Source organism: Pristiophorus japonicus, chromosome 12, assembly GCF_044704955.1.
Source record: "Pristiophorus japonicus isolate sPriJap1 chromosome 12, sPriJap1.hap1, whole genome shotgun sequence".
Lineage (NCBI taxonomy): Eukaryota > Metazoa > Chordata > Chondrichthyes > Pristiophoridae > Pristiophorus > Pristiophorus japonicus.
The window spans coordinates 108,785,987-108,802,953 of record NC_091988.1 but is presented as its reverse complement, the minus strand read 5'-3'; the positions used below and the strand labels follow the sequence as shown (position 1 = coordinate 108,802,953).

The 16,967-nt window shown below is 50.0% G+C and overlaps 1 protein-coding gene across 1 annotated transcript in view; it reads left to right on the top strand.

The window, feature by feature from the left end:
- The window catches only part of efcab12 (EF-hand calcium binding domain 12), a 287,344-nt gene that overhangs the window by 162,453 nt on the left and 107,924 nt on the right, over nt 1-16,967 (top strand). The window contains exons 4-5 of the mRNA XM_070894837.1: nt 8,577-8,788; nt 11,628-11,841. Of these exons, the coding sequence (XP_070750938.1) occupies nt 8,577-8,788; nt 11,628-11,841 (426 nt within the window). The remainder of the gene's footprint in view (nt 1-8,576; nt 8,789-11,627; nt 11,842-16,967) is intronic.

Here is a 16,967-nt window from a genome sequence, read left to right as displayed (position 1 = left end):
GCAATCCAGGATAGAGATCTCCTCACTCCCGGATAGAGATCTCTGCACTCCAGGATAGAAATCTTCTTACTCCCAGATAGAGATATCCACAATAATTCCCGGATAGTGATCTCCTCACTCCCGGACAGAGTTCTTCTCACTCGCGAATAGAGAGCTCCGCAATCCAGGATAGAGATCTTCTCACTCCCGGATAGAGATCTCCCCACCCCCGGATGGAGATCTCCCCAATCCCGGATTGAGATCTCCTCATTCCCGGAAATAGATCCCCTCACTCCTGGATATAGATTTCCGTAATCCCAGATCGAGATCTCCCAGTTATAGATCTCTGCACTCCAGGATAGAGATCTTCTCACTCCCAGATAGAGATTTCCCCACTCCCGGATAGAGATCTTCTCACTCCAGGATAGAGATATCTACAATCCAGGATAGAGATCTCCTCACTCCCGGATAGAGATCTCCTCACTCCCAGATAGAGATCTCCTCAATCCCGGATAGAGATCTCTTCACTCCCGGATAGAGATCTCCGTGATCCCGCATAGAGATCTCCCAGATATAGATTTCCGTAATCCCAGATCTCCTCACTCACGGATAGAGATCTCCTCACTCCTGGATAGAGATATCCACACTCCCGGATAGAGGTCTCCTCACTCCACGATAGAGATCTCCGCACTCACTCCCGGATGGAGATTTCCCCACTCCCGGATAGAGATCTTCTCACTTGCAGATGGAAATATAGATTTCCGTAATCCCAGATAGAGATCTCCCGGATGGAGATCTCTGCAATTCCAGATATGGATCTCCTCACTCCCAGGTATAGATCTCTGCACTCCAGGATATAGATCTTCTCACTCCCAGATAGAGATTTCCCCACTCCCGGATAGAGATCTTCTCACTCCAGGATAGAGATCTCTACAATCCAGGATATAGATCTCCTCACTCTCGGATAGAGGCCCCCGTAATCCCGGATAGAGATATCCTCACTCCCGGATAGAGATCTCCCCACTCCCAGATAGAGATCTCCTCACTCCCGGATAGAGATCTGCTCACTCACTCCCGGATAGAGATCTCCTTACTCCCGGATAGAGATCTCCTCACTCCCGGATAGAGATCTCCTCACTCCCGGATAGAGATATCCACACTCCCGGATAGAGATCTCCTCACTCCCAGATAGAGATCTCCGCACTAACTCCCGGATGGAGATTTCCCCACTCCCGGATAGAGATCTTCTCACTTGCGTATGAAGATCCCCGCAATCCAGGATAGAGATCTCCTCACTCCCGGATAGATATCTCCGCAATCACTCCTAGATAGAGATCTCCTCACTCCCGGATAGAGATCTTCTCACTCCCGGATAGAGATCTCCGCAATCCAGGATAGAGATCTCCTCACTCCAGGATAGAGATCTGCCCACTCACGGATATAGATTTCCGCAATCCAGTATAGTGATCTCCTCACTCCCGGATAGATATCTCCTCACTCGCGGATATAGATCACCGCAATCCAGAATAGAGATCTCCTCACTCCCGAATAGAAATCTCAACACTCGCGGAAAGAGAGCTCCGCACTCCAGGATCGGGATTTCTACACTCACTCCTGGATAGAGATCTCCCCACTCCCAGATAGAGATCTTCTCACTTGCAGATGGGGATCTCCGCAATCCAGGATAGAGATCTCCCCACTCCAGGATAGAGATCTGCCCACTCGCGGATATAGATTTCCGCAATCCAGTATAGTGATCTCCTCACTCCGGATAGATATCTCCTCACTCGCGGGTATAGAGCACCGCAATCCAGAATAGAGATCTCCTCACTCCCGAATAGAAATCTCAACAGTCGCGGATAGAGAGCTCCGCACTCCTGGATCGGGATTTCCACACTCACTCCTGGATAGAGATCTGCCCACTCCCGGATAGAGATGTTCTCAATCAATCTCGGATATAGATCTCCACACTTCCGGATAGTGATCTCCCCACTCCCGGATAGTGATCTCCTCAGTCCCGAAATCTCCGCACGCACTGCCAGATAGAGATCTACTCACTCCCGGATATAGATCTCTTCACTCACGGATATAGATCTCCGCACTCACTCCCAGATAGAGATCTTCTCACTCACGGATAGAGATCTCCCCACTCACTCCAGGATAGAGATCTTCTCACTCCTGGGTAGAGATCTCCACACTCCCGGATAGAGATCTCCTCACTCCCGGATAGAGATGACCCACTCAATCCCGGATAGAGATCTCCTCACTCCCGGATAGAGATCCCCCCACTCAATCTCGGATATAGATCTCCTCACTCCCGTATAGAGATCTCCACACACCCGGATAGCGATCTCCTCACTCCCGGATATAGATCTCCTCACTCCCAGATAAAGATCTCCACACTCACTCCCGGATAGCGACCTCCTCACTCACTCCCGGATAAAGATCACCTCACTCCCGATGAGAGATCTCCTCACTCCCAGATAGAGATCTCCTCACTCCCGGCGAGAAATCTCCTCAGTCCCGGATAGAGATCTCCGCACTCACTCCTGGATAGAGATCTCCTCACTCACTCCCCGATAGAGATCTCCCCACTCCTGGATAGCGATCTTCCCACTCACTGCTGGATAGAGATCTACACACTCCCGGATAGAGATCTCCCCACTCACTCCCGGATAGAGATCTTCTCACCCCTGGGTAGAGATCTCCGCACTCCCGGATAGAGATCTCCTCACTCTCGGATAGAAAGGTCCCCACTCAATCCCGGATAGAGATCTCCTCACTCCCGGATAGAGATCTCCCCACTCAATCCCGGATATAGATCTCCTCACTCCCGGATAGAGATCTCCCCAGTCACTCCAGGATAGAGATTTCCTCACACTCAGATATACATCTCCACACTCCCGGATAGTGATCTCCCCACTCCCGGATAGTGATCTCCTCACTCCTGAAATCTCCGCACTCACTGCCAGATAGAGATCTACTCACTCCCGGATAGAGATCTCCTCACTCACGGATATAGATCTCCACACACCCGGATATAGATCTCCTCACTCCCAGATAAAGATCTCCACACTCCAAGATAGTGATCTCCTCACTCACTCCCGGATAAAGATCACCTCACTCCCAATGAGAGATCTCCTCACTCCCGGATAGAGATCGGCACACTCACTCCCAGATAGAGATCTCCTCACTCCCGGCGAGAAATCTCCTCACTCCCGGATAGAGATCTCCGTACTCACTTCCAGATAGAGATCTCCTCACTCACTCCCCGATACAGATCTCCCCACTCCTGGATAGCGATCTCCCCACTCACTGCTGGATAGAGATCTCCACACTCCCGGATAGAGATCTCCCCACTCACTCCCGGATAGAGATCTTCTCACTCCTGGGTAGAGATATCCGCACTCCCGGATAGAGATCCCCTCACTCCCGGATAGAGTTGTCCCCACTCAATCCCGGATAGAGATCTCCTCACTCCCGGATAGAGATCTCCCCACTCAATCTCGGATATAGATCTCCTCACTCCCGGATAGAGATCTCCCCAGTCACTCCAAGATATAGATTTCCTCACACTCGGATATAGATCACCACACTCCCGGATAATGATCTCCCCACTCCCGGATAGTGATCTCCTCACACCCAAAATCTCCGCACTCACTGCCAGATAGAGATCTACTCACTCCCGGATAGAGATCTCTTCACTCACGTATATAGATCTCCGCACTCACTCCCGGATAGAGATCTCCTCACTCACAGATAGAGATCTCCAAACACCCGGATAGAGATCTCCTCACTCCCGGATATAGATCTCCTCACTCCCAGATAAAGATCTCCACACTCACTCCCGGATAGCGATCTCCTCGCTCACTCCCGGATAGAGATCTCCTCACTCCCGGCGAGAAACCTCCTCACTCCCGGATAGAGATCTCCTCACTCCCGGCGAGAAATCTCCTCACTCCCGAATAGAGATCTCCGCACTCACTCCCGGATAGAGATCTCCTCACTCCTGGATAGAGATCTCCCCACTCACTCCCCGATAGAGATCTCCCCACTCCTGGATAGCGATCTCCCCACTCACTGCTGGATAGAGATCTCCCCACTCACTCCCGGATAGAGATCTCCCCACTCACTCCCGGATAGAGATCTGCTCACTCCTGGGTAGAGATCTCCGCATTCCCGGATAGAGATCTCCTCACTCCCAGATAGAGATGGCCCACTCAATCCCGGATAGAGATCTTCTCACTCCCGGATAGAGATCTCCCCACTCAATCCCAGATATCGATCTCCTCACTCCCGGATAGAGATCTCCCCAGTCACTCCAGAATAGAGATTTCCTCACACTCGGATATAGATTTCCACACTCCCAGATAGTGATCTCCCCACTCCCGGATAGTGATCTCTTCACTCGTGAAATCTCCGCACTCACTGCCAGATAGAGATCTACTCACTCCCGGATAGAGATCTCCTCACTCACGGATATAGATCTCTGCACTCATTCCCGGATAGAGATCTCCTCACTCACGGATAGAGATCTCCACACACCCAGATAGAGATCTCCACACTCACTCCCGGATAGCGATCCCCTCACTCACTCCCGGATAAAGCTCACCTCACTCTCGATGAGAGATCTCCTCACTCCCGGATAGACATCGCCACACTGACTCCCAGATAGAGATCTCCTCACTCCCGGCGAGAAATCTCCTTACTCCCGGATAGAGATCTCCGCACTCACTCCCGGATAGAGATCTCCTCACTCCTGGATAGAGATCTCCCCACTCACTCCCGGATAGAGATCTGCTCACTCCTGGGTAGAGATCTCCGCACTCCCGGATAGAGATCTCCTCACTCCCGGATAGAGATGTCCCCACTCAATCCCGGATAGAGATCTCCTCACTCCCGGATAGAGATCTCCCCACTCAATCCCAGATATAGATCTCCTCACTCCCGGATAGAGTTCTCCCCTGTCACTCCAGGATAGAGATTTCCTCACACTCGGATATAGATCTCCACACTCCCGGATAGTGATCTCCCCACTCCCGGATAGTGATCTCCTCACTCCCGAAATCTCTGCACTCACTGCCAGATAGAGATCTACTCACTCCCGGATAGAGATCTCCTCACTCACGGATATAGATCTCCGCACTCACTCCCGGATATAGATCTCCTCACTCACGGATAGAGATCTCCACACACCCAGATAGAGATCTCCACACTCACTCCCGGATAGCGATCCCCTTACTCACTCCCGGATAAAGATCACCTCACTCTCGATGAGAGATCTCCTCACTCCCGGATAGAGATCACCACACTGACTCCCAGATAGAGATCTCCTCACTCCCGGCGAGAAATCTCCTTACTCCCGGATAGAGATCTCTGCACTCACTCCCGGATAGAGATCTCCTCACTCCTGGATAGAGATCTCCCCACTCACTCCCCGATAGAGATCTCCCCACTCCTGGATAGAGATCTCCCCACTCACTGCTGGTTAGAGATCTCCCCACTCCCGGATAGAGATCTCTCCACTTCCGGATAGATATCTCCCCACTCCCGGATAGAGATCTCACCACTCACTCCCGGATAGAGATCTCTGCAATCCCGGATAGAGATCTCCTCACTCACTCCCGGATAGAGATCTCCGCAATCACGGATAGAGATCTCCCCACTCACTCCGGAATGAGATCTCCCCACTCCCGAAATGAGATCTCCTCACTCCCGGATAGAGATCTCCACACTCACTCCCGGAATGAGAGCTCCGCAATCCCAGATAGAGATCTCCTCACTCACTCCCGGATAGGGATCTCCTCACTCACTCCCGGATAGAGATATCCTCACTCGCTCCTGGATAGAGATCTCCCCACTGACTGCCAGGTAGAGATCTCCTCACTCACTCCCGGATAGAGATCTCCTCACTCACTCCCGGATAGAGATCTCCTCACTCACTCCTGGATAAAGATCTCTTCACTCACTCCCGGATATAGATCTCCTCACTCACTCCCAGATATAGATCTCCTCACTCACTCCTGGATATAGATCTCCCCACTCACTCCCGGATATCGGTCTCCCCACTCACTGCCAGATATAGATCTCCTCACTCACTCCTGGATAGAGATCTCCTCACCCACTCCTGGATATAGATCTCCCCACTCACTCCTGGATAGAGATCTCCGCTATCACTCCCGGATAGAGATCTCCTCACTCACCCCCAGATAGAGATCTACACAATTCCGGATAGAGATCTCCTCACTCACTCCCGGATAGAGATCTCCGCAATCCCGGGTAGAGATCTCCCCACTCACTCCCAGAATGAGATCTCCCCACTCCCGGAATGAGATCTCCTCACTCCCGGATAGATATCTCCCCACTCACTCCCGGAATGAGAGCTCCCCACTCCAAGAATGAGATCTCCTCACTCCCGGATAGAGATCTCCGCACTCACTCCCGGAATGAGAGCTCCGCAATCCCAGATAGAGATCTCCTCACTCACTCCAGGATAGAGATCTCCTCACTCACTCCTGGATAGAGATCTCCCCACTCACTGCCAGGTAGAGATCTCCTCGCTCACTCCCGGATAGAGATCTCCTCATTCACTCCTGGATAAAGATCTCCTCACTCACTCACGAATAGAGATCTCCTCACTCACTCCCAGAAATAGATCTCCTCACTCACTCCCGGATAGAGATCTACTCACTCCCAGATAGAGATCTCCCCACTCACTCCTGTATAGAGATCTCCCCACTCACTCCTGGATATAGATCTCCTCACTCCTGGATATAGATCTCCTCACTCACTCCTGGATATAGATCTCCCCACTCACTCCTGGATAGAGATCTCCCCACTCACTCCTGGATATAGATCTCCCCACTCCTGCATATAGATATCTCCACTCACTCCTGGATAGAGATCTCCCCACTCACTCCCGGATATAGATCTCACCACTCACTGCCAGATAGAGATCTCCTCACTCACTCCTGGATATAGATCTCCTCACTCACTCCTGGATATAGATCTCCCCACTCACTCCTGGATAGAGATCTACCCACTCCCGGATATAGATCTTCCCACTCACTGCCAGATAGAGATCTCCTCACTCACTCCTGGATAGAGATCTCCCCACTCACTGCCGGCTATAGATCTCCTCACTCACTCCTGGATAGAGATCTCACTCACTCCCTGATAGAGATCTCTCCACTCACTCCTGTATAGAGATCTCCCCACTCACTCCTGGAAATAGATCTCCTCACTCACTCCCGGATATAGATCTCCTCACTCACTCCTGGATATAGATCTCCCCACTCACTCCTGGGTAGAGATCTCCCCACTCACTCCTGGATAGAGATCTCCCGACTCACTCCCGGATATAGATCTCCCCACTCACTGCCAGATAGAGATCTCCTCACTCACTCCTGGATATAGATCTCCTCACTCACTCCTGGATATAGATCTCCTCACTCACTCCTGGATATAGATCTCCCCACTCACTCCTGGATAGAGATCTACCCACTCCCGGATATAGATCTTCCCACTCACTGCCAGATAGAGATCTCCTCACTCACTCCTGGATAGAGATCTCCCCACTCACTGCCGGCTATAGATCTCCTCACTCACTCCTGGATAGAGATCTCACTCACTCCCTGATAGAGATCTCTCCACTCACTCCTGTATAGAGATCTCCCCACTCACTCCTGGAAATAGATCTCCTCACTCACTCCCGGATATAGATCTCCTCACTCACTCCTGGATATAGATCTCCCCACTCACTCCTGGGTAGAGATCTCCCCACTCACTCCTGGATAGAGATCTCCCGACTCACTCCCGGATATAGATCTCCCCACTCACTGCCAGATAGAGATCTCCTCACTCACCCCTGGATAGAGATCTCCTCACTCACTCCTGGATATAGATCTCCTAACTCACTGCCAGATATAGATCTCCTCACTCACTCCTGGATAGAGATCTCCTCACTCACTCCTGGATAGAGATCTCCTCACTCACTCCTGGATAGAGATCTCCCCACTCACTGTCAGATAGAGATCTCCTCACTCACTCCCGGATAGAGATATCCTCACTCACTGACAGATAGAGATCTCCTCACTCACTCCTGGATATAGATCTCCTCACTCACTCCTGGATATAGATCTCCCCACTCACTCCTGGATATAGATCTCCCCACTCACTCCTGGATAGAGATCTCCCCACTCACTCCTGGATAGAGGTCTCCTCACTCACTCCTGGATATAGATCTCCTCACTCATTGCCAGATATAGATCTCTTCACTCACTCCTGGATAGAGATCTCTTCACTCACTCCTGGATAGATATCTCCTCACTCACTCCCGGATAGAGATCTGCGCTCTCCCTGATTCTACTTCCTCATCTCCCGAGCCAAGAATCCTTGTGTCATCGTTTATTAGCCTGGCTACACTTCCCTCCTTTTCCATTCTGCCGAATTGTCAGGGCAGGTACAATCCAAGGGACTTTCCCCATTTCTCTCTCGCTAATTTTAAGCCCTGGTCCCAGGTTCTTTTATGCAGCAGTAGCGACAGATACAGCAGTTTTCTTGTAATATTTGTAAATTTTTGTTATTTTTAATTCCAGTGGGATGTTTGCCAGGGATCGTTCAATCGAACCACCAGCCAAATAAAGTTGCATCAGTTGTGACCAGCACTGTGCGAGGCCACTGTGCCTTGTGCAAAAGTTCAAGTTACCTAAAGGTACCAGCAGTTAATCTGAGTGAACGGAGGCCATTCACAGTTGAAGAACTGGAGCAACTCGAAAAGAGGGATCAGACTATCAAAAGCACATTAAAGGTAAGACCAGCACAACGAACGCTCTACAATCACTCCATTGGAATCTGCAGAGTTTATTTCCAGGGGTGCTTTTTGAATTTTGGAATATGAATTAGAAAGAAATCTTGCATTTGTATCGAGCCTTCCATATGTGCAGGACACCCAAAGTGCTTTACAGCCAGTGAAGTACATTTAATAACTGTGAATGCTGGAAACCTGCAATAAAAACAGAAAATGCTGGAAATACAAAGCAGGTCAGGCAGCATCTGTGGAGAGAGAAAGAGTTAACGTTTCAGGTCGATGACCTTTCGACAGACAGTTGTACTTTTGAAGTGTAGTCACTGCTTCGGAAAATTTGCACACAGCAAGATACCCCAATCAGCAATGAGATAAATGAGCAGACAATCTGTTTTTGTGATGGATGGTGAGGCGACCGGGAGAATTCCTGCTCTTCTTCAAATAGTGCCACGGGATCTTCTGTATCACTTGGAAGGGCAGATGGGGCCTTGGTTTAACGTCTCATCTGAAAGACAGCACCTCTGACAGTGCAGCGCACCCAGTGTCGGCCGAGATTATGTGCTCAAGTCTATGTCATCATCATCATAGGCAGTCCCTCGAATCGAGGAAACTTGCTTCCACGCCAAAAAGTTCACAGGTGTTTCTAGGAAGGAACTAATATTCCGGATCCCGAACTACATCCTGAAGGGTGGAAGATGTCTGTGCGTGGATTTGTTTAACATGTGGTGGCCGATGTACACCAGCCACCACACAGACTTGACAGAGCTAGGTCTTGGTCCAGTAGCAAGGATTAACCAAGACGACTGGAAACCTGCTCTGCTGCACGGACCTAGTGCGCACACATATCGCAGTGTGGGCTGGCCCATGTTGCCCCTGGGCCCTCACCTCTTCTGGGCCCCGAACTCACACCTCCCCTGGGCCCCAACCACTTTGCTCCATGATCACTCACCGCTCCTTCGCCCTGACCTCGCCGCTCCTGCTGTAGCTGCCTACACTCCAATCAGCTCCACCAGGATCTTGGTGACGTCCAATCCATTCTTCACTGCCGTTGCTCTCCTGTTCCAGCACGTGCTGCTCCCTGGAGTGGTACGCCCCCATGCTGCTCCTTCCGCTCCCCGGCCTGCTCCGATGGTGCTCGCAGGCTGGGGTCGATGTACGACTTGAACCAACAACATTCTGACTCCGAATTAAAAGTTCTACCACTGAGGCTGACACCGAATATGGGAAAGAAGCAGGATAGGGCAAAAGGAACCATCACCTTTTCCATTTACTGTAAACCTCAGTCATTCTCAGGGCAGGTACAGTACGGGGTTAAATACAGAGTAAAGCTCCCTCCACACTGTCCCATCAAACACTCCCAGGGCAGGTACAGTACGGGGTTAGATACAGAGTCAAGCTCCCGCCACACTGTCCCATCAAACACTCCCAGGGCAGGTACAGCACGGGTTAGATACAGAGTAAAGCTCCCACGACACTGTCCCCATCAAACACTCCCAGGGCAGGTACAGCACGGGTTAGATATAGAGTAAAGCTCCCTCTACACTGTCCCCATCAAACACTCCCAGGGCAGTGTAAAGCTCCCTCTAAAGAACCAGATGGGAGATGAGGAACAAATGTTTTACGCAGTGAGTTGTTTTGATCTATAATGCTGGTGGAAGGGATAGTGGAAGCGGATTCTATCAAACTTTCAAAAGAGAATTGGATAAATACTTCAAGGGTAAAAAATTGCAGGACTTTGTCTGAGCACCCCCTCCCCCACAGCTCCCCCCATCCCCCACCCATCCCCCCCCCCCGCCCTCACAGCTCACCCCCTCCCCCTGCCCTCACAGCTCACCCCGCCCACCCCCTCGCCCTCACAGCTCACCCCGCACCCCCCGCCCTCACAGCTCACCCCACCCCCCCCGCCCTCACAGCTCACCTCCCCCCCCCGCCCTCACAGCTCACCCCGCCCCCCGCCCCCCCCGCCCTCACAGCTCACCCCGCCCTCACAGCTCACCCCCCCGCCCTCACAGCTCACCGCCCCCCCGCCCTCACAGCTCCTCCCCTGCCCTCACAGCTCACCCCCCCCGCCCTCACAGCTCCCCCCCCGCCCTCACAGCTCCCACCCCGCCCTCACAGCTCACCGCCACCCCGCCCTCACAGCTCACCCCCCCCGCCCTCACAGCTTCCCCCCCCCGCCCTCACCGCTCACCCCCCACCCTCACACCACTGCCCCCCACCCCCCCCCCGACCTCACAGCGCAATCCTAGATCTTACAGCACCCCCAGACATTTGCTCATTTTCGTTTTTGCTCTTGTCTGTATTTGCTCCCTCCTTGGAAGTACATCTTCAGTATCACTGTGCTTTAACTCCACCAGTGTTTCTTCCAAGAGGCTGCTCTTCATTGGTGAGTCTGTACAGTGAGAGAAAGGTATTCAGTAAGTCTGTGGTCAACAATGACACTTCCACTGCACATTCCATTGGAAATAATCGATAGTGATCAGGAGAGAGAACTATCCCTTGGACATGGAGGCATAATGGGATTCTCTTGGTTGCTATGGTGCAGTCAATTTACTCACTGAAATATCCGCTAATCTGAGAGGTATGGTTGTGTTGTGTATGCAACAACTCAATGGACTGAATACTGTAAACTCCGAACAGGTACAGACCTGGCTCGACTTTATTAGGGCCCAAAGTGATTACACTACAAGATGGCTGGCCTTTTATACCTGGGCCGCACACATGTGCGCACAGCCCAATGACCTCCGACAGTGGCGCCACCTGGTGGCTAGTATAACCAAACATACATACATGACAGGTTGAGTATTTACCATTAATTGGCCATGTTCTCTGAACCCTGTAGAGCAAACTGTATCACATGGATTTGATGGAAAAGTGTCTGCATGTGAGCGGAGAGAAGCGTTCCATGGCCTGCCATTCTCTACCGACAACAATGCGAGGAGAGATGGGGGAGAAAGCCAACACATATCGACAACGGTGTCTGATGGAATATGAGAAAATCCTGAAAATGTGCCAATTCTATGGCATCTCCTTTACTGAAAGGATGCTAGAGAAAGGTAACATTCAAATCTAACTTATTGCAGCCTGTTTCACAAAGCTACCAAACACCACATTCTCCTCAACATTAAATGGGATCCGCTCTTATAGATTGCAACTTAGTGCACACCATTTCGAACTAAGGTGCTGAGTGTTGGAAAATTGCTTCTCTGCCTCCAGATCATTGTTTTTCTACATTCATAAAAACATGTTCAATATACACAACATAGAATCAGAGAATGATAAAGCACCGGAGGCCATTCGGCCCATCGCACCCTACTTCCTTCTGTGTTTAATTAGGGTTTAACTAGGAGGGGGATAATAGAGTATGAGAGGAAGCTTGCCGGGAACATAAAAACTGACTGCAAAAGCTTCTATAGATATGTGAAGAGAAAAAGATTAGTGAAGACAAACGTAGGTCCCTTGCAGTCAGATTCAGGTGAATTTATAATGGATAACAAAGAAATGGTGGACCAGTTAAACAAATACTTTGGTTCTCTCTTCACGAAGGAAGACACAAATAACCTTCCGGAAATACTAAGGGACCGAGGGTCTAGTGAGAAGGAGGAACTGAAGGAAATCCTTATTCGGCGAGAAATTGTGTTAGGGAAATTGATGGGATTGAAGGCCGATAAATCCCCGGGGCCTGATAGTCTGCATCCTAGAGTACTTAAGGAAGTAGCCCTAGAAATAGTGGATGCATTGGTGATCATTTTCTAACAGTCTATCGACTCTGGATCAGTTCATATGGACTGGAGGATAGCTAATGTAACACCACTTTTTAAGAAGGGAGGGAGCGAGAAGGTGGGTAATTATAGACCGGTTAGCCTGACATCAGTAGTGGGGAAAATGTTGGAATCAATTATTAAAGATGAAATAGCAGCGCATTTGGAAAGCAGTGACACGATCGGTCCAAGTCAGCATGGATCTATGAAAGGGAAATCCTTCTTGACAAATCTTCTAGAATTTTTTGAGGATGTAACTGGTAGAGTGGACAAGGGAGAACCGGCAGATGTGCAGTATTTGGACTTTCAAAAGGCTTTTGACAAGGTCCCACACCAGAGATTGGTGTGCAAAATTAAAGCACATGGTATTGGGGGTAATGTACTGTCGTGGATAGAGAACTGGTTGGCAGACACGAAGCAGAGTCGGGATAAACGGGTCCTTTTCAGAATGGCAGGCAGTGACTAGTGGGATGCCGCAGGGCTCAGTGCTGGGACCCCAGCTATTTACAATATACATTAATGATCTGGATGAGGGAATTGAGTGTAATATCTCCAAGTTTACAGATGACACTAAGCTGGGTGGCGGTGTGAGCTGTGAGGAGGATGCTAAAAGGCTGCAGGGTGACTTGGACAGGTTAGGTGAGTGGGCAAACGAATGGCAGATGCAGTATAATGTGGATAAATGTGAGGTTATCCACTTTGGTGGCAAAAACACGAAGGCAAAATATTATTTGAATGGCAGCAGATTAGGAAAAGGAGAGGTGCAACGAGACCTGGGTGCCATGGTACATCAGTCATTGAAAGTTAGCATGCAGGTACAGCAGGCGGTGAAGAAGGCAAATGATATGTTAGCCTTTATAGCTAGGGGATTTGAGTATAGGAGCAGGGAGGTCTTACTGCAGTTGTACAGAGCCTTGGTGAGGCCTCACTGGGAATATTGTGTTCAGTTTTGGTCTCCTAATCTGAGGAAGGACGTTCTTGCTATTGAGGGAGTGCAGCGAAGGTTCACCAGATTGATTCCCGGGACGGCAGGACTGACATATGAGGAGAGATTGGATCGACTGGGCCTGTATTCACTGGAGTTTAGAAGGATGAGAGGGGATCTCATAGAAACATATAAAATTCTGACGGGACTGGACAGGTTAGATGCGGGTAGATTGGTCCTGATGTTGGGGAAGTCCAGAACCAGGGGTCACAGTGTAAGGATAGGGGTAGGCCATTTAGGACTGAGATGAGGAGAAACTTCTTCACTCAGAGAGTTGTTAACCTGTGGAATTCCCTGCCGCAGAGAGTTGTTGATGCCAGTTCATTGGATATATTCAAGAGGGAGTTAGATATGGCCCTTACGGCTAAAGGGATCAAGGAGTATGGAGAGAAAGCAGGAAAAGGGGTACTGAGGTGAATGATCAGCCATGATCTTATTGAATGGTGGTGCAGGCTCGAAGGGCCGAATGGCCTACTCCTGCGCCTATTTTCTATGTTTCTATGTGTCCGCCCCTGGAGAAAATTCTCTCCCAAACTTCTTACAACTGCACTTATGAACTCCCAACTGTCCAGCCTTTGGCCCGCCATTCACCAGGACATTTCTGCAGCTACCGATCTGCTCAACCACACCCTCACCACCCCTACCATTGATGCCCTCGTCCCTATTAAAACTATTACTCTGTCTCACCCTGGCTGTTCCCCCTGATACGGTCCTCATCTTCGCTCCAAGTTCAAGGGGCACAGACTTGAACGGATATGGCAGATAACTGGTTTAGCAATTCACTGCCAGATCTGGCTGGACCACACAAAGCATTATCGGGTCCTGCTCCCATCTGCCAAAACTGCTCACTATTCCAGAATCATTCTGAAATGCAAAGATAAACCCCGGCTTCTATTCTCCACTGCTAACCATCTTATTAAATCCCTCTCCTCTGTCTCCTCCACCCTCACCTCCGACAAAAAGTGTGAGGAGCTCATGGACTTCTCTGTCTCACAAATTGAGACCATCCAATCAGCTGCCTCTGCCACTTCCCTTTCTTCCGCAGGGCTCAGTGCTGGGACCCCAGCTATTTACAATATACATTAATGATTTAGACAAAGGAATTGAGTGTAATATCTCCAAGTTTGCAGATGACACTAAGCTGGGTGGCAGTGTGTGTGCTGTGAGGATGGTGTTAGGAGGCTGCAGGGTGACTTGGACAGGTTAGGTGAGTGGGCAAATGCATGGCAGATCCAGTATAATGTAGATAAATGTGAGGTTATCCACTTTGGTGGCAAAAACAGGAAGGCAGAATATTATCTGAATGGTGACAGATTAGGAAAAGGGGAGGTGCAACGAGACCTGGGTGTCACGATGCATCAGTCACTGAAAGTTGGCATGCAGGTATAGCAGGCGGTGAAGAAGGCAAATGGTATGTTGGCCTTCCAGGGAGGTCTTTCTGAGGGAGTGCAGCGAAGGTTCATCAGACTGATTCCCAGGATGGCAGGACCGACATATGAAGAAAGACTGGATCGACTAGGCTTATAGTCAGTGGAATTTAGAAGAATGAGAGGGGATCTCATTGAAACATGTAAATTCTGACGGGATTGGACAGGTTAGATGCAGGAAGAATATTCCCGATGTCGGGGAAGTGCAGAACCAGGGGTCACATTCTAAGGATAAGGGATAAGCCATTTAGGACCGAGATGAGGAGAAATTCTTCACTCAGAGAATTGTGAACCTGTGGAATTCTCTACCACAGAAAGTTGTTGAGGCCAGTTCATTAGATATATTCAAAAGGGAATTAGATGTGACCCTTATGGCTAAAGGGATCAAGGGGTATGGAGAGGAAGCAGGAATGGGGTACTAAAGTTGCATGATCAGCCATGATCATATTGAATGGTGGTGCAGGCTCGAAGGGCTGAATGGTCTACTCTTGCACCTATTTTCTATGTTTCTATGTTTTCCCGAGCCCACCAGGCCAAACTTCCTCTACGGTTCCCTCCTGTCCTCGCCCTGAACTCATTTCTCTCTCCAGTTTCTCTCCGATCTCCCCTCATGCCCTCCCCGAGCTTAACTTGTCCATGAGACCCACTTCCTGCTCCCTTGATCCTATTCCCACCAAACTGCTGACCACCCAACTTCCTTTTCTGGCTCCCATGTTAGCCGACATTTTTTATGTTTCTCTCTCCTCAGGTACTGTCCCTCTCTCCCTCAAATCTGCCATCATCTCTCCTCAAAACATCAACCCTTGACCCCTCCGTCCTTGCAACCTACTGCATCATCTCCAACCTCCCTTTTCTCTCCAAAGGCCTTGAACGTCTTGTCGCCTCCCAAATCTGTGGCCATCTTTCCTGCAACTCCATGTTCGAATCCCTCCAATCAGGTTTCCAACCCTGCCATAGTACCAAAACGGATCTCATCAAAGTCACAAAGGATATCCTCTCCACCATCATCCAGCTGGGTGGGACTGCACTCACCTGGTTCCATTCTTATCCATCTCATCGTAGCCAGAGAATTACCTGCAACGGCTTCTCTTCCCGCCCCCACATCGTTACCTCTGGTGTCCCCCAAGGATCTATCCTTGGCCCCCTCCTATTTCTCATTTACATGTTGCCCCTTGGCGACATCATCCGAAAACACACTATCAGTTTCCACATGTACGCTGGTGACACCCAGCTCTACTTCACCACCACTTCTCTCAACCCTTCCACAGTCTCTAAATTGTCAGATTGCTTGTCCGACACCCAGTTCTGGATGAGCAGAAATTTTCTCCAATTGAATATTGGGAAGACCAAAGCCATTGTTTTCGATCCCCTAGCCACTGACTCCATCTCTCTCCCCAACATCTGTCGCAACCTTGGTGTCATATTTCACCCTGAAATTAGCTGATGAGCATATATCTGCAGCATAACTAAGACCGCCTATTTCCACCTCTGTAACATCGCCTGTCTCCATCCTTGGCTCAGCTCATCCGCTGCTGAAACCCTCAGTCATGCCTTTGTTCTCTGGACTTGACTATTCAAACGCATTCCTGGCTGGCCTCCCACATTCTACCCGACGTAAACTTGAGGTGATACAAAACTCGGCTGCCCATGTCCTAACTCGCACCAAGTCCCGCTCACCCATCACCCGCTGGGCTCGCTGACCTACATTGTCTCCCAGTTAAGCAACGCCTCGATTTCAAAATTCTCATCCTTGTTTTCAAATCCCTCCATGGCCTCACCCCTCCCAATCTCTGTAATCTCCTCCAGCCCCACAAGATACCTGCGCTCCTCTAACTCTGCCCTCTTCAGCACCCTGATTATAATCGATGAACCATTGATGGCCAGGCTTTCTGTTCCTAGACCCTAAGCACTGCAATTCCCTGTACTTTGATAAGAAAATTAAAAATTTAAATGGGGAGAGATTATAAAATGCTGCGGTACCGAGGGATCTGGGGGTCCTTTTACATGAA